General features: G+C 46.4%; 1 protein-coding gene across 2 annotated transcripts in view; it reads left to right on the forward strand.

Moving 5' to 3' along the window:
- LOC141049195 (probable hydrolase PNKD) overlaps positions 1-21,790 on the forward strand; it is a 98,841-nt gene that overhangs the window by 63,557 nt on the left and 13,494 nt on the right. For both annotated transcript variants that reach the window (XM_073545387.1, XM_073545388.1), the window contains exons 4-6: positions 15,212-15,270; positions 17,096-17,188; positions 21,557-21,720. In XM_073545387.1, the coding sequence (XP_073401488.1) occupies positions 15,212-15,270; positions 17,096-17,188; positions 21,557-21,720 (316 nt within the window). The remainder of the gene's footprint in view (positions 1-15,211; positions 15,271-17,095; positions 17,189-21,556; positions 21,721-21,790) is intronic.

Genomic DNA, 21,790 nt, shown 5'->3' on the forward strand with positions numbered 1-21,790 from the left:
TCTTGTACATGGGGACAGTATTATAGTAGTTATATTCTTGTACATAGGAGCAGTATTATAGTAGCTATATTCTTGTACTTAGGAGCAGTATTATAGTAGCTATATTCTTGTACATAGGAGGCAGTATTATAGTAGTTATATTCTTGTACATAGGAGCAGTATTATAGTAGTTATATTCTTGTACATAGGAGCAGTATTATAGTAGCTATATTCTTGTACATAGGAGCAGTATTATAGTAGTTATATTCTTGTACATAGGGGGCAGTATTATAGTAGTTATATTCTTGTACATAGGAGCAGTATTATAGTAGCTATATTCTTGTACATAGGAGCAGTATTATAGTAGTTATATTCTTGTACATAGGAGGCAGTATTATAGTAGTTATATTCTTGTACATAGGGGGCAGTATTATAGTAGTTATATTCTTGTACATAGGGGGCAGTATTATAGTAGTTATATTCTTGTACATAGGGGGCAGTATTATAGTAGTTATATTCTTGTACATAGGGGGCAGTATTATAGTAGTTATATTCTTGTACATAGGGGCAGTATTATAGTAGTTATATTCTTGTACATAGGAGCAGTATTATAGTAGCTATATTCTTGTACATAGGGAGCAGTATTATAGTAGCTATATTCTTGTACATAGGGAGCAGTATTATAGTAGTTATATTCTTGTACATAGGAGCAGTATTATAGTAGTTATATTCTTGTACATAGGAGGCAGTATTATAGTAGTTATATTCTTGTACATAGGGGGCAGTATTATAGTAGTTATATTCTTGTACATAGGGGGCAGTATTATAGTAGTTATATTCTTGTACATAGGGGGCAGTATTATAGTAGTTATATTCTTGTACATAGGGGCAGTATTATAGTAGTTATATTCTTGTACATAGGAGTAGTATTATAGTAGCTATATTCTTGTACATAGGGGGCAGTATTATAGTAGTTATATTCTTGTACATAGGGGCAGTATTATAGTAGTTATATTCTTGTACATAGGAGCAGTATTATAGTAGTTATATTCTTGTACATAGGGGCAGTATTATAGTAGTTATATTCTTGTACATAGGGGCAGTATTATAGTAGTTATATTCTTGTACATAGGGAGCAGTATTATAGTAGTTATATTCTTGTACATAGGGGCAGTATTATAGTAGTTATATTCTTGTACATGGGGCAGTATTATAGTAGTTATATTCTTGTACATAGGGGGCAGTATTATAGTAGTTATATTCTTGTACATAGGGGCAGTATTATAGTAGTTATATTCTTGTACACAGGAGCAGTATTATAGTCATATGTACTAGTGTAATTGATGTATTTACTATAAAGTAGACCTGTAGTGTAAATAGCTTTTACGTCTTCCATTTTTCCTTCTACCTCATTAATGCTCTTCAGTAGATGTTGAGGTTGGTGCATTTTGGGTTTATTTCTGACTTTTTAACAGAAGAACCTTTCTGGAAGGAAATTGGCAAGAATCTATGTATAATGCAGGAACACAGATTACACTGGATGATACTTGATGCCATTAATGGTCTTTTTTTAGCTGTTCTGTAATGATTTCCCAGAATTCTTTATATGTAAACTGCTCAGAATAAGGATTAAGCAATTCTTATCCGCTTTTCTTCAAAATCAAATGACTCATTGTCATCTCTAATAATAATAAGAAAAGTGTGAGATTGCAATTTAAACATATATATATATATATATATATATATATATGTATAATATATATAATTTTTTTTTATAAAGTACGTATTACAGTTGTGGCCAAAAGTATTGACACCCCTGCAATTCTGTCAGATAATACTCAGTTTCTTCCTGAAAATGATTGCAAACACAAATTCTTTGTTATTATTATCTTCATTTAATTTGTCTTAAATGAAAAAACACAAAAAGAATTGTCCTAAAGCCAAATTGGATATAATTCCACACCAAACATAAAAAAGAGGGTGGACAAAAGTATTGGCGCTGTTCGAAAAATCATGTGATGCTTCTCTAATTTGTGTAATTAACAGCACCTATAACTTACCTGTGGCACCTAACAGGTGTTGGGAATAACTAAATCACACTTGCAGCCAGTTGACATGGATTAAAGTTGACTCACCCTCTGTCCTGTGTCCTTGTGTGTACCACATTGAGCATGGAGAAAAGAAAGAAGACCAAAGAACTGCCTGAGGACTTGAGAAACCAAATTGTGAGGAAGCATGAGCAATCTCAAGGCTACAAGTCCATCTCCAAAGACCTGAATGTTCCTGTGTCTACCGTGCGCAGTGTCATCAAGAAGTGTAAAGCCCATGGCACTGTGGCTAACCTCCCTAGATATGGACGGAAAAGAAAAATTTACAAGAGATTTCAACGCAAGATTGTGCGGATGTTGGATAAAGAACCTCGACTAACATCCAAACAAGTTCAAGCTGCCCTGCAGTCCGAGGGTACAACAGTGTCAACCCGTACTATCCGTCGGCGTCTGAATGAAAAGGGACTGTATGGTAGGAGACCCAGGAAGACCCCACTTCTTACCCCGAGACATAAAAAAGCCAGGCTGGAGTTTGCCAAAACTTACCTGAAAAAGCCTAAAACGTTTTGGAAGAACGTTCTTTGGTCAGATGAGACAAAAGTAAAGCTTTTTGGGCAAAGGTATCAACATAGAGTTTACAGGAGAAAAAAAGAGGCATTCAAAGAAAAAAACACGGGCCCTACAGTCAAACATGGTGGAGGTTCTCTGATGTTTTGGGGTTGCTTTGCTGCCTCTGGCACTGGACTGCTTGACCGTGTGCATGGCATTATGAAGTCTAAAGACTACCAACAAATTTTGCCGCATAATGTAGGGCCCAGTGTGAGAAAGCTGGGTCTCCCTCAGAGGTCATGGGTCTTCCAGCAGGACAATGACCCAAAACACATTTCAAAAAGCACTAGAAAATGGTTTGAGAGAAAGCACTGGAGACTTCTAAGGTGGCCAGCAATGAGTCCAGACCTGAATCCCATAGAACACCTGTGGAAAGATCTAAAAATGGCAGTTTGGAGAAGGCACCCTTCTAATATCAGGGACCTGGAGCAGTTTGCCAAAGAAGAATGGTCTAAAATTCCAGCAGAGCATTGTAAGAAACTCGTTGATGGTTACCGGAAGCAGTTGGTCGCAGTTATTTTGGCTAAAGGTTGTGCAACCAAGTATTAGGCTGAGGGTGCCAATACTTTTGTCTGGCCCATTTTTGGAGTTTTGTGTGGAATGATCAATGTTTTGCTTCATTCTCTTTTGTGTTTTTTCATTTAAGACAAATTAAATGAAGATAATAATACCAAAGAATTTGTGTTTGCAATCATTTTCAGGAAGAAACTGAGTATTATCTGACAAAATTGCAGGGGTGTCAATACTTTTGGCCACAACTGTATATGTTCTTTTCTTCCTATTCAACAGAATGGGCCAAGATTTTCAAAAAAGTCAGTTTGCCAATAGTTTGTTTATAATGTTCAGCTTCAGTTTAGTCTGGCCTGAGATATAATAGTTGATGTTTTTTTATGCAGGGAGAGAAGTGTTTGCCGGATGCTGATTATCTTAAGGAGACTCAGATTGACAGGTTACAGTTTGTCCAATTGACATTGGAGACCCTAGGGTGTGTGCACACGTTGCGGATTCTGCAGCAGTACCCTTTTAGTCTATGTGAAATGAAATCCACAGTGCACATGGTGCGGATTTTTCCTCTCGGATTTGCTGCGGTTTCAAATCCGCAGCATGTCAATTCTTTGTGTGGATTGCGCTGCGGTTTGTCATCTGCTCCATGGCAGGTGTCAAACCGCAGGGGAAACCCGCAGGCTAAACCGCAGAAAATCTGCCGATATTTGACCTGTGGTTTTACCTGCGGATTTAGACAAATCCACGTGGAAAATTCTGCAGCAGAATCCGCAATGTGTGCACTCACCCTAATGAAACAGCAGAATGGTGGAACGGGTCGTCTCAAAATGTGCAGGGTGCATTAATTTAGGACTTGGCTAATTACACATTTGCTGGAAATGGCATCTAGGTTACAATTAGGCTTCCAACATTCACAATTTAAGCACTGACTGCGCTGCCCGGAGCGGCCGCGGATCTCCTAACCTTGACTCAACCGTCTCCTATACACCGATAGGGCTGCTGTTTGGATCAGCGATCCGTGGCGGCGCCTTGTGCTGCGACCTGCAGAATATGACAACGGAACGATTCTTTTCTACAGTCCGTCATATAAGATACGAAACCGACATCTCCTTTAGATAACTCTTCACTTGCCAGGTATCGGAGTTTGCTCTGCCACAGTTAAAAATAGCAATAATAGGTTATGTACAGGAAGTCTTTTAACCCTTTATAAAAGCGTTTTGCGATGTTAGTTACTATTGTCTTGAGGATTTATTATGGATCCATCCGCTACAGTTCGGAGACCCATAAAGACGCAGTAATCATCATGTGCCGCATCTGTCACCACGCCACGTATTATTGCGGCTCGTGATAATACGAGTCGATGAAATGTATCATCCTGGATACAATTATCTGGGTATTGTCTCCGGCCGAGAAGAAGGAAGTTGTGATTTTTTTATTTTTTTTTAAATTTTATTGGAACTAACCTATTCCTGTGCTGTGATCTTGGAGCAGCTGAGTGACACCCGGCTCTGCTGTTATTCTTGGACGGGGAGACGTGGCCTCCTCTCCCAGAATTATAATCAGTGTAGCCACAAAGCCGCGGACATCTCCTGCAGGAAGAGGCCCGCCACCGAGCAGCACATGAAAGGCTGCCGAGATGAATGGATCCCCAGATAGGAGACAGCGATGAAAGAAACACCAGGGCCATAGATGTGCGCCTCCACAAAGGACGTCTGGGGAATCGGGGTGGGGACAATAGTAAAGGTCTGTGTTTGATCTGTCAATCAAATTGAGTAAGTATGATTTATATTCAAGGTCATCCTGAAAAAAAAGGGCCCAAATATGAAATGTCCTTAAGTCACCCTCTTCTGTTACAAAACCTATCCACCCGATGCTGCCGATATTGTTTTTTTTCAGTTGTTAGGTGATGGTGAGCCCCTGCTGTGTCACCCAACCCTCCTAAATTTGTTACCTACGCCTCCTCTTTATCTTTAAAACACAGTCCAAAATTGTTTGGTTTATGCCAAAAAAACCCCTCAAAATACGAAAGGGGCCCTTTTGAGAAAGCTTTAGCGAAACTGCGTCGTCAAGGGTGGTGGCTTGCCGCACCTATCCTAAAGGCACCGGGCACGGTGTAAGTATCTTTGCTCTGCGTGGCTTGATTTGCCTAAAACCTTGCACCTTACTTTAAATGCCTGAAGCACTTTGTTGATTTTTTTTATATACAGACTTTTGAATTAAGCACTGGCACTTCATATTAGGCTTTAAAATACTATGTGTTTAAAAAGTAGATGTGGGCCCGATGCTATCGCATCGGGAGGGCAGTGACGTCATAGAATCATAGAATAGAATCATAGAATCGTAGAGTTGGAAGGGACCTCCTGGGCCATCTGGTCCAACCCCCTGCTCAAAGCAGGATTCGCTAAATCATCCCAGTCAGATGTCTGTCCAGCCTCTGTTTGAAGACTTCCATTGAAGGAGAACTCGCCACTTCTCGTGGCAGCCTGTTCCACTCATTGATCACTCTAACTGTCAAAAAGTTTTTTCTAATATCTAATCTGTGTCTCCTCCCATTCAGTTTCATCCCATTGCTTCTAGTCTTTCCTTGTGCAAATGAGAATAAAGTTGATCCTTCTACAATGTGACAGCCCATTAGATATTTGTAGACAGCTATTAAGTCTCCTCTCAGTCTTCTCTTTTGCAAACTAAACATTCCCAAATCCTGCAACCTTTCCTCATAAGACAGGGTTTGCAGACCGGTCACCATTCTGGTCGCTCTTTTCTGAACTTGCTCCAGTTTGTTGATGTCTTTTTTAAAATGTGGTGCCCAAAACTGGACACAATATTCCAGATGAGGTCTGACCAAAGAGGAGTAGAGGGAAATAATGACTTCACGTGATCTAGACTGTATGCTTCTGTTAATACATCCTAGAATTGCATTTGCCTTTTCTCCTTCGTCTCATTGGGGGACACAGAGACTGTGGGTGTGTGCTTCTGCCGTCTGGAGGCTGACACTAAGTATACAAAAAAAGAGTTAGCTCCTCCTCCGCCGCATACACCCTCGCCCCCAGACCGGGCGTAACTCAGTTTTTGCTTAGTGTCTGATGGAGGCACACGCAGTCTGGAGCTCCAGACTAGGTTTTTTTTTTTGTTTTTTTTTTTCCCTTTCTTTGAAGATAAGACAGGGGCGACGGATCCTATAGAGAGGGTCCGATCTCCCCAAATCACCAACGGGCGACCACGTGTGAGTAGTCCTCCACGTGTTTTCTCTCCCGCACCGAGGGACACATCTGGGACTTTTCCCCAGACAACCATTTTTCTTTTTTATTTTGTAAAGAGGGGCAACGCATCCTGATGAGAGGATTCGATTTCCCCATGAGCTACAACGGGCGAGCACGTGTGAGCGATGGGCGATCCCCAACGGACTCCACGTTTTGTTCCTCTCCTGCAACGCGGGATTTCAGGTTGGCCCCTTCCACCCCTAGGTAGTGACACCAGGGGTGCAGTTGGAGGCGCAGGTGAGCCAGGGGATCGAAGCATCCACCCCCAGTAGCCTCCCCCTCCCCGCCCAGGGATGGGGTTGAGAGCACCCCAAGAGAGCCCCCCGGCGGCAGGCTCACCTTTGTTTGTAGGGTCACCCCCCGGAACGGGACCCTCCAGAAGGCGCCGCGGGGCTGTCTGTTCCCCCGCCCGACGGGGTTACTTCTTCTCACGGGGCCCGACTCTCTCCCCGGTGGAACCCGGTGCGAGTAGTGCCACATGCGGCAGCAGACGCTCTGCGGCCAGAAGTCCCGCCGGCGGCCGCGGTCCCCGCGGTATGGGGAGATCCGCAAGGCCGCGCGAGGCCTGCCAGCCCCTTCCGGTGGTAGCCGGAAGCCCCGCCCACTGACTTCCGGCAGCCCGGGGGGCGCGGCGGGCGCGCAGTGTCCGGGGAGCGCGCGCCCTCCTCGCAGGTCCCCGCCGGAGTACGGCTGAAGCTCCGCCGGCGGCCGCGGTCCCCGCTGTATGGGGAGGGCCGCGAGTTCCGCGCCCGCCCGCCGCTTCCGGTGGGGGCCGGAAGCCCCGCCCACTGACTTCCGGCGGCACGGGGAGCGCGGCGGGCGCGCACAGTGACCAGAGGCTCCCGCCCTCCTCCCCCTCCTCGCATTTCCTCGCCGGAGTGCGGTCGGAAACCCCGCCGCCTCTCTCCAAAGTGCACCGCAGTGCCCCCGGCGAGTAACGGCACGTGAAGGAACAGGTGTGCAAAGCAGCTCGTCCACGTCTCAGGGTTTTCGCTGCGTCCAGAGCACCCCGTGGAAGAGGGGGGACGTTACCGGTGGGTGAGTGCAACCCCGTTTCGAGTGCCGCACTGGTTGTCAAGGAAGGGGTTACCCTCCTCCTCCTACCCTACCCTGCAATATGTCTGGCAAAGGGAAAGCTCACTCTTTCCTATACGCTGTTTGCGTTTCCTGTGGGGTCAGGCTGCCTAAGGCGCAGCCGGGTAAATTTTGCGAAGCCTGTGAGTCGGAGCGAGCCCAGGAGCCCCCCCCATTGTTGCAGAGCCCAGGGGTCAGGACCCCCCAGAATGGGCAGTGTCTTTATCGCATTCTATGATGTCCCTTACGAAGGCAATTGAGTCCCTTCGGGGCCCGGGCAGGGTCAAGGATGGTGGTCTGCCAGCGGAAGACAGCTCGTCCACGTCTCAGGACCCTTCGTCCGTTAGGGGCCGCTCCAGCACCAGACAAGCTCATGGTAAGAGAGCTCGTTCTCCGTCGGCCGGGCCCTCTGGGGAGTCGGCGGCGATTTTTAGGGCATCTCGTTCCCTGTCGCCAAGCTCAGGAAGCGATCAGGGCGAGGAGGAGGAAGAGGAAGCCTGGAATCCAGAAAGCCTGGGATACCAGGACTCGGTGGACAGCCTCATTGAGGCGGTCAACCAGACTTTAGAGATCGAGGATGATGTGTCCACGGCCTCAGGTCACAAGGTCTCCTTCAAGAAAACCAGGCGTCCGCATAGAAGGTTTGCCACACATCCGGAGTTCGAGGAGCTAGTCCAGAAACATAGGGAACACCCGGATAAGCGCTTTGCAATGCAAAAGGCGCTGCAAGCAAAGTATCCGTTCCCTCCTGAACTCCATAAAGGGTGGGTGGAGTCGCCAGTAGTGGACCCACCGGTGTCACGTTTAACATCAAGATCGCTATTGTCGATACCCAGCGGTTCTTCTATTAAGGACCCAACTGATCGCCTCATAGAGGGGCTTGCCCGCTCAGTGTATGAGGCAGCAGGGTCGGCTCTGGCCCCCTCCTTTGCGGCTACCTGGGTGGCTAAGGCCATGGTTTCATGGGCAGACACTCTGCATAGGGCCCTCCAAGACAGGGATCTGCCCGCGGAAATCTTGGAGGTGACAAATCAGATATCAGGAGCGAGTGATTATCTCGTCGGCGCCGCTCTGGATGCGGCCGAGTGTTCTGCTGTGGCAGCAGCAAATGCGATCGCCGTAAGGCGAGCATTATGGCTGAGATTATGGAAAGCGGATTCTATCTCTAAAAAATCCTTGACCTCATTGCCTTTTCAAGGCAATCGATTGTTCGGTGAAAAGCTTGATAAACTTATCTCAGAAGCCACAGGGGGGAAGAGTAGTTTTCTACCGCAGCAGAAGAGTTGGCCGGCATTCAGGCAGACGCAGAGGCGTTTTCGGCCCTTTCGTAGCTCCTGGAGGTGGACTTCGGCCAGGGCATCCACCTCCGCAAATGATGGTCAGATTAGAGAAAGGCAAGTTTCTTACAGGGCCAATCCGCTGGGTAGAGGCCGGGGCCGTTTGCCCAGAGCGAGGGGGGCCAGATCACAAAAGCCTCCAGCAAAATGACTCGAGGCACTTCGTACCTACGGACGACAGAGTGGGCGGATGCCCACTAAGGTTCAGCCACGTTTGGGTCGCAGTGGCACGCGACGCTTGGGTGGCAGAACTGATATCGTCCGGGTACAAGATAGTTTGTCGGACTCCCGCCACGGCGTTTCTTCCGTTCCCGGCTCTCCGGAACAGAATCGCAGGCGGAAGGTCTGTTGCAGGCTATAATGACGCTACAGCGCAACGGGGTCATTGTCCCAGTGCCGAAAAGCGAAGAGACGCAAGGTTTTTACTCCAACCTGTTTTCAGTCCCCAAAAAGGACGGGATAGTAAGGCCAGTACTGGATTTAAAGATCCTGAACAAGTTTATCAGGGTCAGGCGATTCCGGATGGAATCCCTCCGTTCGGTCATTTCAGCCATGGATCCAGGGGAATTCCTGGCCTCGATCGATGTGCAGGATGCATATCTACACATCCCGATTTTTCCTCCACACCAGAGGTTCCTGCGTTTTGCGATCGGAGGGCGACATTTCCAATTTGTTGCTCTGCCCTTCGGTCTGGCCACTGCCCCCAGAGTCTTTACAAAGATAATGGCGGTGGTTATGGCCATCCTGCATGCTCGTGGCATAATGGTACTACCCTACCTGGACGACCTTTTGGTAAAGGGGCCGTCGTTTCAGGCGTGCCAAGAGAATGTCGGTATCACTCTGGATACCCTGGCCCGCCTAGGTTGGCTGATCAATCGGAACAAGTCGTCCTTGGTTCCGGCTCAGAGAATCGTATTTCTAGGCATGATTTTCGACACCTCCCAGGGGCTGGTGATCCTCCCTCAGGACAAGGCGCAAAGGATCAAACAGGGGGTACGGAACCTTCTTCAGCCGGGCTTCAGATCCATCCGGTACGGCATGAGTGTGTTGGGCAGAATGGTGGCGGCGATGGAGGCAATCCCGTTTGCCCAGTTCCATCTCCGTCCGCTTCAACATGCGCTCTTGTCAGCATGGGACCGAAGGCTGCTTTCCCTCAATCATCGGTGCAGTTTGTCTCCACCGGTCCGACGGTCACTCCAGTGGTGGACTCGCGACTCGTCTCTGGTTCAGGGGAAACCCTTTCCCCCGGAACAGTGGTTGGTGGTGACGACCGATGCAAGCCTGCAGGGTTGGGGTGCAGTTTTCCAGAGTCACACAGCCCAGGGGCGGTGGTCCTTTCGGGAGGTAATTCTCCCGATCAACATTCTGGAGATACGGGCAATACGATTGGCCCTGCAACATTTTCAGCGTTGGCTGACAAACCGGCCGGTGCGCGTTCAGTCGGACAATGCTACAGCGGTAGCGTATGTGAACCATCAGGGGGGCACGCGCAGCCAGGCAGCCATGCGCGAGGTCGGGCTGGTACTGCGTTGGGCCGAGAAAAACCACGTGGTAATTTCAGCGGTGCACATTCCGGGAATCGAAAACTGGGCGGCGGATTTTCTCAGCCGACAGGGGGTCGCGGCAGGGGAGTGGTCCCTGCACCCCGAGGTTTTTCAACAGATCTGCCAACGGTGGGGGACACCAGACGTGGACCTTATGGCATCCAGAGAGAACGCCAAGATTCAAAGATTCGTCGCTCGATCCCTCGACCCGCAGGCAATCGCAGCAGACGCTCTGGTGCTTCCGTGGAGCCAGTTTCGGCTCCCGTACTTGTTCCCCCCGCTACCTCTGCTTCCAAGAGTCATCAGAAAGATAAGGAGAGAGAGGGTTCCAGCAATTCTGCTGGCCCCAGACTGGCCTCGGCGGGCCTGGTATGCAGATCTGGTTCAACTAGTGGTGGACGTACCCTGGCGTCTCCCAGATCGGCCGGACTTACTGTCCCAGGGGCCGATCTGCCATCCGAACTTAAGGGCCCTGTGTTTGACGGCGTGGCCAGTGAATCTTGGCTGTTAACACAGGCAGGATTCAGGCGCGATGTGGTGGCCACGATGGTGAGTGCCCGAAAGCCTTCCTCGGCGAAGGTATATCATCGGACTTGGGAAGTGTTTTTCCGTTGGTGTAGGGATCGCGTAGTGGCTCCTCTGGTTTTTTCGATCCCCAACGTACTGGCTTTTCTGCAGGCAGGGCTGGACGCGGGATTGGCTCCGAGTTCGCTCAGAACGCAAGTCTCGGCCCTGTCGGTGCTTTTCCAACGAAAGGTCGCTTCGGTCTGGCAGGTTAGGACGTTTATGCAAGGGGTCGCACATTTAGTACCCCCCTATAAGGCACCGATGGAATCATGGGACCTGAACTTAGTGCTCAGGGCCCTTCAGGAACCTCCCTTCGAACCGTTACAAGAAGTCTCCTTACCTTACCTGTCCAGGAAGGTCGTTTTTCTGGTAGCGATAACATCTATTAGGCGGGTTTCGGAACTGGCGGCTTTATCTTGTAAACCGCCGTTCCTGACTTTTTATAAGGATAAAGTAGTTTTAAGGCCAGCTCCCCCCTTCTTGCCGAAGGTTGTCTCTGCATTCCATATCAACGAAGACATTGTCTTACCCTCGTTTTGCCCGGCACCGGTGCATAGGGTAGAAAAGGCATTGCACACCCTGGATCTGGTAAGAGCCCTTAGGAGATATGTGACAAGGACAGCGCCATTCCGCCAGACAGACTCTCTATTCGTGATTCCAGAAGGGCGGCGGAAGGGACTCGCTGCGTCCAGAGCGACTTTGGCCAGATGGGTTCGTCTGACAGTCCAAGAATCATATCAAATCAGTGGCACGCCGGTTCCGGCAGGGATCAGGGCACACTCGGCTCGAGCAGTGGGTGCCTCATGGGCACTGCGACACCAGGCTTCAGCGGAACAGGTGTGCAAAGCAGCTACCTGGTCCAGTTTGCATACATTTGTCAAACATTATAACGTACATACCCAGGCATCCTCGGATGCAAGCCTGGGAAGAAAGATTCTCCAGGCAGCAGTTGCGTACCTCTAATCAGGGGCGCAAAATAGCATGGATTGGGTGAGCTAAGATCCCGCCCAGGGACTGCTTTAGAACGTCCCACAGTCTCTGTGTCCCCCAATGAGACGAAGGAGAAACATGGATTTTTGTGAGTACTCACCGTAAAATCCTTTTCTCCGAGACGCTCATTGGGGGACACAGCACCCACCCTATTAGCCAGTTGGCATCTGTTTATTTTGAATTATACAAATCCTTATGTAAGGATCAGGGTCGTCCCTTTTTCAGACGTATAATTTCTTGCCTGAGTTTAAGGCGCGTTCTCCTACTGCTTATGCACTAAACGGAGTTACGCCCGGTCTGGGGGCGAGGGTGTATGCGGCGGAGGAGGAGCTAACTCTTTTTTTGTATACTTAGTGTCAGCCTCCAGACGGCAGAAGCACACACCCACAGTCTCTGTGTCCCCCAATGAGCGTCTCGGAGAAAAGGATTTTACGGTGAGTACTCACAAAAATCCATGTTTTTGCTGCTGCATCACACTGTTGACTCATATTCAGTCTGTTATCTATTAGTATACCCAAGTCTTTTTCACATGTGCTGTCACTTAGCCCTATTCCTCCCATTCTATATATGCTTTTTTCATTTTTATTGCCCAGATGTAGTACTTTGCATTTCTCCCTGTTAAAAACCATTCTGTTAGTTGCTGCCCACTTCTCCAGTTTATTTAAATCTTTTTGAATCCTCTCTCTCTCTCTTCTCTAGTATTAGCTATCCCTCCTAGCTTTGTGTCATCAGCAAATTTAATCAGTTTACCCTCAATTCCTTTACGATGGGGGCAGCTTACCCCACATTACACCCCTCTCGTTATACCCCTCTCGCTATACCCCCTCATTACACCCCTCTCATTATACACCCTCATTACACCCCCCTCGTTATAGCCCCCTCATTACACCCCTCTCGTTATACCCCCCCCCTCGTTATACCCCCCCCCCCTCGTTATACCCATACCGTTATACCCCTCTCACAGCCGGCAGGAAAGACGGTGTTTTGCGGCCTGTGCTGGAGATGGGGTGCGGCGCCACCAGAGGGCGCCTGCACCTCATCTCCAGCCCAGGTCGCAAGCCGCGGTCTTTCCTGCTGGCTTTGACTGCACGGGGGTGGGTGGGCCGGCGACGGGGGGTCCAATGGCGGCGGCTGATGGGGTCCGAGGTGGGGGTCCTGGCGGTGTCCCGCTGTGGAAGGGCCTGGTACCACCAGCGGGTGCCATATTGGAATACCCATCACTTGGGTATTCCAATATGGCGGTCGGCATACTTCCGATGCGGCGCGGTGGATTGTGGGATTCGAGGACATCAAGACGGAAGTGGATGACGGACAATTTAAGGCAATTATATATACAGATAGATAACTTTGTGGCATGGAATTGTGGGTAGGTTGAGCCTGGACTGTGCATCATTGAATTATTTTGCCCTAATATGAAGGCTCTACTGTATATAGGATGCACTCATTCAGTTTTTTTGTAAGCAAGCCACTATTGTTCTATCTACTTGAATTTTTAACATATTTTAAAATGATTGAATAAAATAATTTCATTTTAAGATATATATTGTTGCAATGGATCCTCTTTTCCCTAAAAACAATTTATTTGGGGGATGTGTTTTGATATAGCCTCCTCTTTATAGCTGCAAAATCAGCCAAGACCTGTAATAAGGATGTACACATGAGGAATAGAACAATCTGTGGCTATTTATATGATTTATATCCAGGATTTTCACTAGTTTTCCCCTCTGCAGGCTCTGTCTCTACATTTCAGTCTATGCGCTAGTGAATGGCGACCACATTTTAAAAAAGACATCAACAAACTGGAGCAAGTTCAGAAAAGAGCGACCAGAATGGTGACCGGTCTGCAAACCCTGTCTTATGAGGAAAGGTTGCAGGATTTGGGAATGTTTAGTTTGCAAAAGAGAAGACTGAGAGGAGACTTAATAGCTGTCTACAAATATCTAAAGGGCTGTCACATTGTAGAAGGATCAACTTTATTCTCATTTGCACATGGAAAGACTAGAAGCAATGGGATGAAACTGAATGGGAAGAGACACAGATTAGATATTAGAAAAAACTTTTTGACAGTTAGAGAGATCAATGAGTGGAACAGGCTGCCACGAGAAGTGGTGAGTTCTCCTTCAATGGAAGTCTTCAAACAGAGGCTGGACAGACATCTGACTGGGATGATTTAGCGAATCCTGCTTTGAGCAGGGGGTTGGACCAGATGGCCCAGGAGGTCCCTTCCAACTCTACGATTCTATGATTCTATGATTCTATGACCAGGTGCTTTGATGTCTCCCATAAACAGAGACAGGAGAGCAGGAATCCCACATGTCTGTGCTCTGTACTATATGGAAGACAAATTACTGCAGTACTAAGCAGAGTGGCCGCGGATCGGCGCGGAGCAGAGTGGCCGCGGATCGGTGCGGAGCAGAGTGGCCGCGGATCGGCGCGGAGCAGGGTGGCCGCGGATCGGCGCGGAGCAGGGTGGCCGCGGATCGGCGCGGAGCAGGGTGGCCGCGGATCGGCGCGGAGCAGGGTGGCCGCGGATCGGCGCGGAGCAGGGTGGCCGCGAATCGGCGCGGAGCAGGGTGGCCGCGAATCGGCGCGGAGCAGGGTGGCCGCGAATCGGCGCGGAGCAGGGTGGCCGCGAATCGGCGCGGAGCAGGGTGGCCGCGGATCGGCGCGGAGCAGGGTGGCCGCGGATCGGCGCGGAGCAGGGTGGCCGCGGATCGGCGCGGAGCAGGGTGGCCGCGAATCGGCACGGAGCAGGGTGGCCGCGAATCGGCGCGGAGCAGGGTGGCCGCGAATCGGCGCGGAGCAGGGTGGTCGCGAATCCAGCAGCAGTAAAAGAAAGCAGCCGCATGATCTGTCAGTCTTTTTGCCTTGCTGTCATTCTGCTCCTCTCTCCTCACTTCTCCCTAAAGTCCAGTAGTCAGCTGTATCTGATCACTCAGTGAATTTGACAGGTTGATTTTTCTTTAATAGGTCAGATTTTAACCAGTTTTCAGAATGACTGATGAATTGAGAAGGCAGGGGAGAGAAGCGCCTCATAAGTGGAGAAAGAAGCAGATTTCTCTGAGATGTGTTACAAAATTTTAGTTTTTCACCTGTACTATTGATTTATACAAAGTTTTGTTGACTCGTTTCATATTGATTAGTTTAACTTTTAGTTTTTGGGAGGGGGGGATAGGTTTCAATAGTGGGTTTTTTTTTTTGTTTTTTTGTTTTTTTTCCCAGCATGAATATGACATGGCAGCTTTAGTGCCGGACATAGGGTAGTAGAAATCCTGATCGTCTTTCTTGTTTTTTTACAGAACTGTTTGGACCGAGAAGGCGCAATGCTGGAGGCAATCTTGTGTACGCATAAACACTGGTACGAGTTATGCAAATCATGTAAACCTGCAAGTCGTTATGAAATTCTCATGGTTTTAAAGTGTAAATTTTTTTCTTTTTTTTTTTTTTATTTGCTGGGGCAGTTATTTCTTGTTCACCCTCCTCTATTGCTTTGAAGCCCTATGTCAGGTTTGGGGTGTACGGAGCAGCCTCTGCCAGCAGCGAGCGGAGCTTGATCTGACCACTGCTGTTTAATCATTTAGATTTTGAAAGCATAGTTAAAATGGTATTGATTCCTGTTCATGTCCAAATCCAATCCTGGGATGCCAGTTGTTAACCACGTCAACCGTGGGAGTACTGAAGTCCCCCATCGTAGTCATCTTTGTACTCCCATGAAGCCCAGCCACGTCATTAGGGGACTACAAAATAAATTAAAATTACCGTAATTTAAAAGAAACAAACATAAAAAAACCTGTTAAAGTATAAAACTTTGAATTGCCCTCTTGTTTTTTTTCCCCAATCCATAAATAATTTAAGAAATGAAAAAAAATAAGCATTTTGGTGTCACCACATCCATCAAAATGTAAAATAAAAAAAAGTGTATGGTAAACACTGTAAAAAGAAAAAATGGCGACGTTTGCATTGGTGTTTTTTAGGTATCTCACATCAATAAAAAATAGAAAAGCAATGAAGGTGATACATTTACCTTACAATGATGTCAATAAAAACTACAGCTCTGCATCCAAACAACAAACCTTCACACAGCCGCATTAATGAAACAATGAACAAAATATGGGTCTCAAAAATGATGATACAAAACATAAATTCTTTATTTTTGCGAAGTTCTTTTTTCAAATACTAAAAAAAAATAAGACTATGCAACGTTGGTATTGCCATAATTGCCCGGAGACAGAGTATCATGTTGCCAGCTCATTCTTTGCATTTTTTTTCTCCACTTGGAATTTGTTTCTTTTTTTTTCTCAGTACATTGTATTGTAAAGTTAATGGTGTCATTCAAAACTACAACTCGTCCGTCAAAAAAAGAAGCCCTCATATGGGAATGATTATGGAAAAGTAAAGGATATGGCTTTTAGATGAAGGGGAAGAAAAAATAAAAGGGAATATTGGCTTGGTAATAAAGGGGAAATGCATGATCGTGCATTGCTCTGGTCTGGCCCTGTGCCCGCTCCCCTCCCTCCTCACCCCACAGCCGGGAATGGCGTCCCTATATGCACCATATAATACATTATCCCATACGCAATGAATACCGCGGTGAAGTGTGAAAGGATCTGTGCCCCAGCGATTATTCTGCGCCTCTTCCTTGTCTCCTACTGACCTCGAATCCATGAAGGAATTTTGTAGTGATGAATCATGTGTCCGCCGGCAGAAAGCTCACAGGATTTCTTCATTACAATAAATCACACTTATTTGGAGGGTTATGATTCTTCCCGCTCGTTTGCTTGTGACCATCTCTGGAACTGGAAAGTCCTGTCGATCCACCTCATTTGCCGCCTCTGATACAATAAACGTAGGGGAAATCCAGTCATTATTTCCCGGCGCGTGTAACACTTTACACGGGAATTACGTAGGTTCCCAAAAGCGAACCGTTTACACAACATAAGATTAAGATGGGCCAGGCGACCTAGTCGCGGCACCTTATAATCATACAGCAGCGTTATGATACGATGGGGATCAATGGGGAAAGGATTACAGATTCCTATTACTCGTCTCCATGAAAAAATGCAACCTGATAGCACGGAACAATAGCTGATCCTCTGAATATTGAAATGCTTTAAGTGTGCCTTTAAGGAATATGTATAGTTCTATCTACTAAATTCTTTCCTCATTCTCACATTTTCTTTTAGGGATCACAGTGGGGGCAATAAAGCCCTGAAGAAGCTGTACAAGTCCTGCCGGGTGTACGGGAATTCCTGCGATGACATTCCAGAACTGACACAGTACGGATTGTTTTTGCAGTTTTTTTTATGGATAGAATTAGTCAGATCTTTAATATCCTATTCATTCTTATTTTTTATTTTTTAAAGGGATACAGTGGAGAAATTGGTATTTGATACACTGCCGATTTTGCAAGTTTTCCCACCTCCAAAGAATGGAGAGGTCTGTAATTGTTATCGTAGGTACACTTCAACTGTGAGAGACGGAATCTAAAAATAAAATCCAGAAAATCACATTGTATGATTTTTACATAATTAAATTGCATTTTATTACATGAAATAAGTTTTGATCACCGATCAACCAGCAAGAATTCTGGCTCACAGACCTGTTAGTTTTTCTCCACGGAGTCTCCTCCTCTGCTCTCATTATCTGTATTAATTGCACCTGTTTGACCTCGTTACCTGTATAAAAGACACCTGTCCACACTCAGTCACACTCCAACCTTTCCACCATGGCCAAGACCAAAGAGCTGTATAATGACACCAGGGACAAAATTGTAGAACTGCACAAGGCTGGGATGGGCTACAGGACAATAGGCAAGCAGCTTGGTGAGAAGGCAACACATTTTGGCACAATTATTAGAAAATGAAAGAAACACAAGATGACTGTCAATCTTCCTTGATCTGGGGCTCCGTGCATGATCTCGCCTTGTTTGGTAAGGATGATTCTGAGACAAGTCAGGAATCAGCCCAGAACTACACGGGAGGGACCTGGTCAATGACCTGAAGATAGCTGGGACCAAATTCTCAAACGTTACCGTTTGTAACGCACTACGTCATCATAGATGATCCAGAGGAGGCATGGGAGAAGGTCAGATGAGACCAAAATAGAACTTATTGGTATGAACTCCACTCGCCATGTTTGGAGGAAGAAGGATGAGTACAACCCTAAGAACACCGTCACAACCATGAAGCATGGTGGGGGAAACAACATACTTTGAGGGTGCTTTTCTGCAAATGAGAAAGTGGGGTTCTCTAGTGTGAGATTCTAGTTAACAACCTCCTTCCCTCAGTAAGGACATTGTAAATGGGCAAATTAATTATGTAAAAATTATATAATGTGATTTTCTGTGGGTTTTTTTTTTTTTTTTTTTCGATTCTGTCTCAGTTCAAGTGGACCTACAATAAAAATTACAGACTTCTCCATTCTTTGTAGGTGGGAAAACTTGCAAATTCTGCATCGTATCAAATACTGCCCCACTGTGCATGTATTTAGGCACTAAAAATGGGTATTCCTATCTTATACAAGGTAGAATTTGCCCTGAATCTATGATAAATCGGGTTTTGACATCTGAGACACCCACCCATCTTGACAAAGATGGGGACACACACGATATTATCGTGGTGCTGGCCAGGTAACTGCAGCATAGATCTGCTCTTCACAGCCATGTGGCCGGGGAGCTAGAAAACCCTTGAAGGGACCACTCTGTTGCATCAGAGGTCAGACCAACCATCGTAAAGTGAAGACATATCCTAGTAAAATTCCATCACTTCATGGGTTGGGAATACCCCTTAATAATTTGGCCGTTCTTCATTTTTTCGCTCCCGTTTTTTTTTTTTTTTTTTTACCTGTCTTCCAAGAGTCATAAACTTTTTTTAATTTTTCCATACATAGATATATTAGGGCTTTTTTTGCAGTGAGAGTTGTAGTTTTGGATGACACCATTCTTATTGCCATTTAATGGACTGATAAAGAAAAAAATGTCAATTATGGTGAAATACTAAAGAGAAAAAAGTTATTTCACTTTCTTTTTGCCTTTACGGGTTTATAAGTGTGCAGAAAAAATAACCTGAAAACACCAATCTCCAGGCAATACCAAACGTATAAGGTTTTTTTTCACTGTTTTAGAGTATTGCCCCACGGTCATTATCCGGCAGTAGTTTGGATGCAGGACATGTCCTCTCCGTCCAAAGCGCTGCCGGCTTTTGAACGCAGGTGATTCCGCTTGTGTTCACTGAACCGTGTGGAGACGGAGCGTCTCTGCAAGATAAATAGACATGCTGCGGTCGGTAAAGAAGCGCCGCATGTGCGTCTACGCAGGGAAGCCGGAGGCATCCCTACACGCATAGTGGATATGGGATTTCATGAAATCCCATCCACTATGCTGTAACATATGGTCTCTACGGGTTGGATGCTGCGGATGTACGGAGCGTCCAACCCACAGCGTTTACTGACTGTAGGAACATACCCTTACTCACTTGTTATTGCATTTATTCAGGGAAGTGCCGCAACTGAAAAAGCAAATTCTACCATGTTAATTTTTTTATGGTGTTTATGGTAGGGTTAATTTTAATTTTTTATGGATGTGGCGATTCCAAATACGCTGCTTCCTTTTTTTTAATTCAAATTTGTTTGGAGAATTTGGGGTAATTATGATCATAGAATGGTAGAGTTGGAAGGGACCTCCTGGGCCATCTGGTCCAACCCCCTGCTCAAAGCAGGATTTGCTAAATCATCCCAGTCAGATGCCTGTCCAGCCTCTGTTTGAAGACTTCCATTGAAGGAGAACTCACCACTTCTCGTGGCAGCCTGTTCCACTCATTGATCACTCTAACTGTCAAGAAGTTTTTTCTAATATCTAATCTGTGTCTCCTCCCATTCAGTTTCATCCCATTGCTTCTAGTCTTTCCTTGTGCAAATGAGAATAAAGATGATCCTTCTACAATGTGACAGCCCTTGAGATATTTGTAGACAGCTATTAAGTCTCCTCTCAGTCTTCTCTTCTGCAAGCTAAACATTCCCAAATCCTGCAACCTTTCCTCATAAGACAGGGTTTGCAGACCGGTCACCATTGTGGTCGCTCTTTTCTGAACTTGCTCCAGTTTGTTGATGTCTTTTTTAAAATGTGGTGCCCAAAACTGGACACAATATTCCAGATGAGGTCCGACCAAAGAGGAGTAGAGGGAAATAATGACTTCACGTGATCTAGACTGTATGCTTCTGTTAATACATCCTAGAATTGCATTTGCTTTTTTTGCTGCTGCATCACACTGTTGACTCATATTCAGTCTGTGATCCATTAGTACACCCAAGTCTTTTTCTCATGTGCTCTTGCTTAGCCCTATTCCTCCCATTCTTTATATGATCCTTTTTTCTTTTTGTCTTATATCTTAAAAAAAAAAAAAAATTCCATTGACTTTGTACATATGTTTTCACCTAACAGTCGCTGCTGTTAGAGGCAAGTGTTGACTTTATAACACAGAAGGTATAATATGGTGGGATCAGCACATGACCCCGTTCCATATATCCGCACCAACTTCTGGCATCTTTCATTTTTGAGGGGTTAAAGAGGCGTTCATGACTTGGGCATCCATCCGTAATACATACAAAAAATGAATACCCCTTTAAATGGTTGCACGTCAGAGATGCGCAGAGTTTTGAAAGCGGGAGTTTACAGTAATTAGTCTGTAATCTGCATGATTAAGTGTGTTGCGGACCATTGATTTCTTGTACGTTTACTTGTTACTATAGAGACCATTAATGTAACGGCGGCCATCTTGTTTGCCACTCATATTTCTCAGTAACCGAAAATCCATCATAGAGGCTTAGCTCAGTGTGGTTGCCCATAGTAACTAATCACAGTGCAGCTTTTATATTTCCACAGCAGTGAAAGGCATGTTAGCTTCGCTCTGATTGGTTGCTATACATCTGCTTTGATAAATCCACTCAGCTCTCATTTTTGTATGAAAATGTACCCAAGAAATAAGTGAACCTGAAGAGTATTGGTGTAAAAACAAACAATTCTCCTAGGCAGATTTGGGCTATGTGCACACGGTGCGGATCCTCCCGCGGATTTTTCCTCTCATATTTTAAGAAATCCGCAGGTCAGATAACCTGCATTTTTCCTGCGGATTTCTTCCTGTTTTTGTGCGGTTTTCCACCTTCGGATTTGTAGAATGGAGCATGTGGAAAACTGCAGCAGAACCGCACAAAAGAAGTCACATGCTGCTTTATTTTTACCGCACAAAAACCGCGCGGAAAAATCCGCAGCGTGTGCACAGCGTTTTTTTTTTTTTTTTTCCATTGGCTATAATGGTACTGTACATCACCTGCAGATCCGCTGCGGGTCCGCGGTAGAAACCGCACCGTGTGCACAGGGCCTAAGAAACACTGTCTAAAAAGACTTGTTTTTATAGCAACCTATCACCGCAGAGCTTTTATTCTACCAGATCAGAATAGGAAATGAAAGCTGCACTCTGATTGGTTGCTATGGACAACAGGCAGGACCCTGACGATAAATGAGGCCTACTGTGTTCTGTAGTATAAGTGAGGTTGGCGCCAATCTCTGAACCATCAGTCGTGATTTCTCAGATTGTATTTCTGTTGCGAACTCGGACACTTTGTGACTTTTCCCCTATTTTTCCTCCCAGCCCTCTATCTGACAGGGACCAGCTGGCTGTGGGGCGACTGCAGTTTCAGGCGTTCTTCACGCCGGGTCACACCGTGGGTCACATGATTTACGTGCTGGATGGGAAATCTGGAGACGGACCGGACTGTCTGTTCTCTGGGGACCTCCTCTTCCTCGCTGGCTGTGGTAAGCTGAGGCCATAGCTTTATTCTTGCAAAGAGGTTCTGCAGTAGCTGGGGCAGAGACATATGAACAT

The sequence above is a fragment of the Dendrobates tinctorius genome, unplaced genomic scaffold (genome assembly GCF_039654945.1).
Source record: "Dendrobates tinctorius isolate UK_male_01 unplaced genomic scaffold, ASM3965494v1 ptg000143l, whole genome shotgun sequence".
NCBI lineage: Eukaryota > Metazoa > Chordata > Amphibia > Anura > Dendrobatidae > Dendrobates > Dendrobates tinctorius.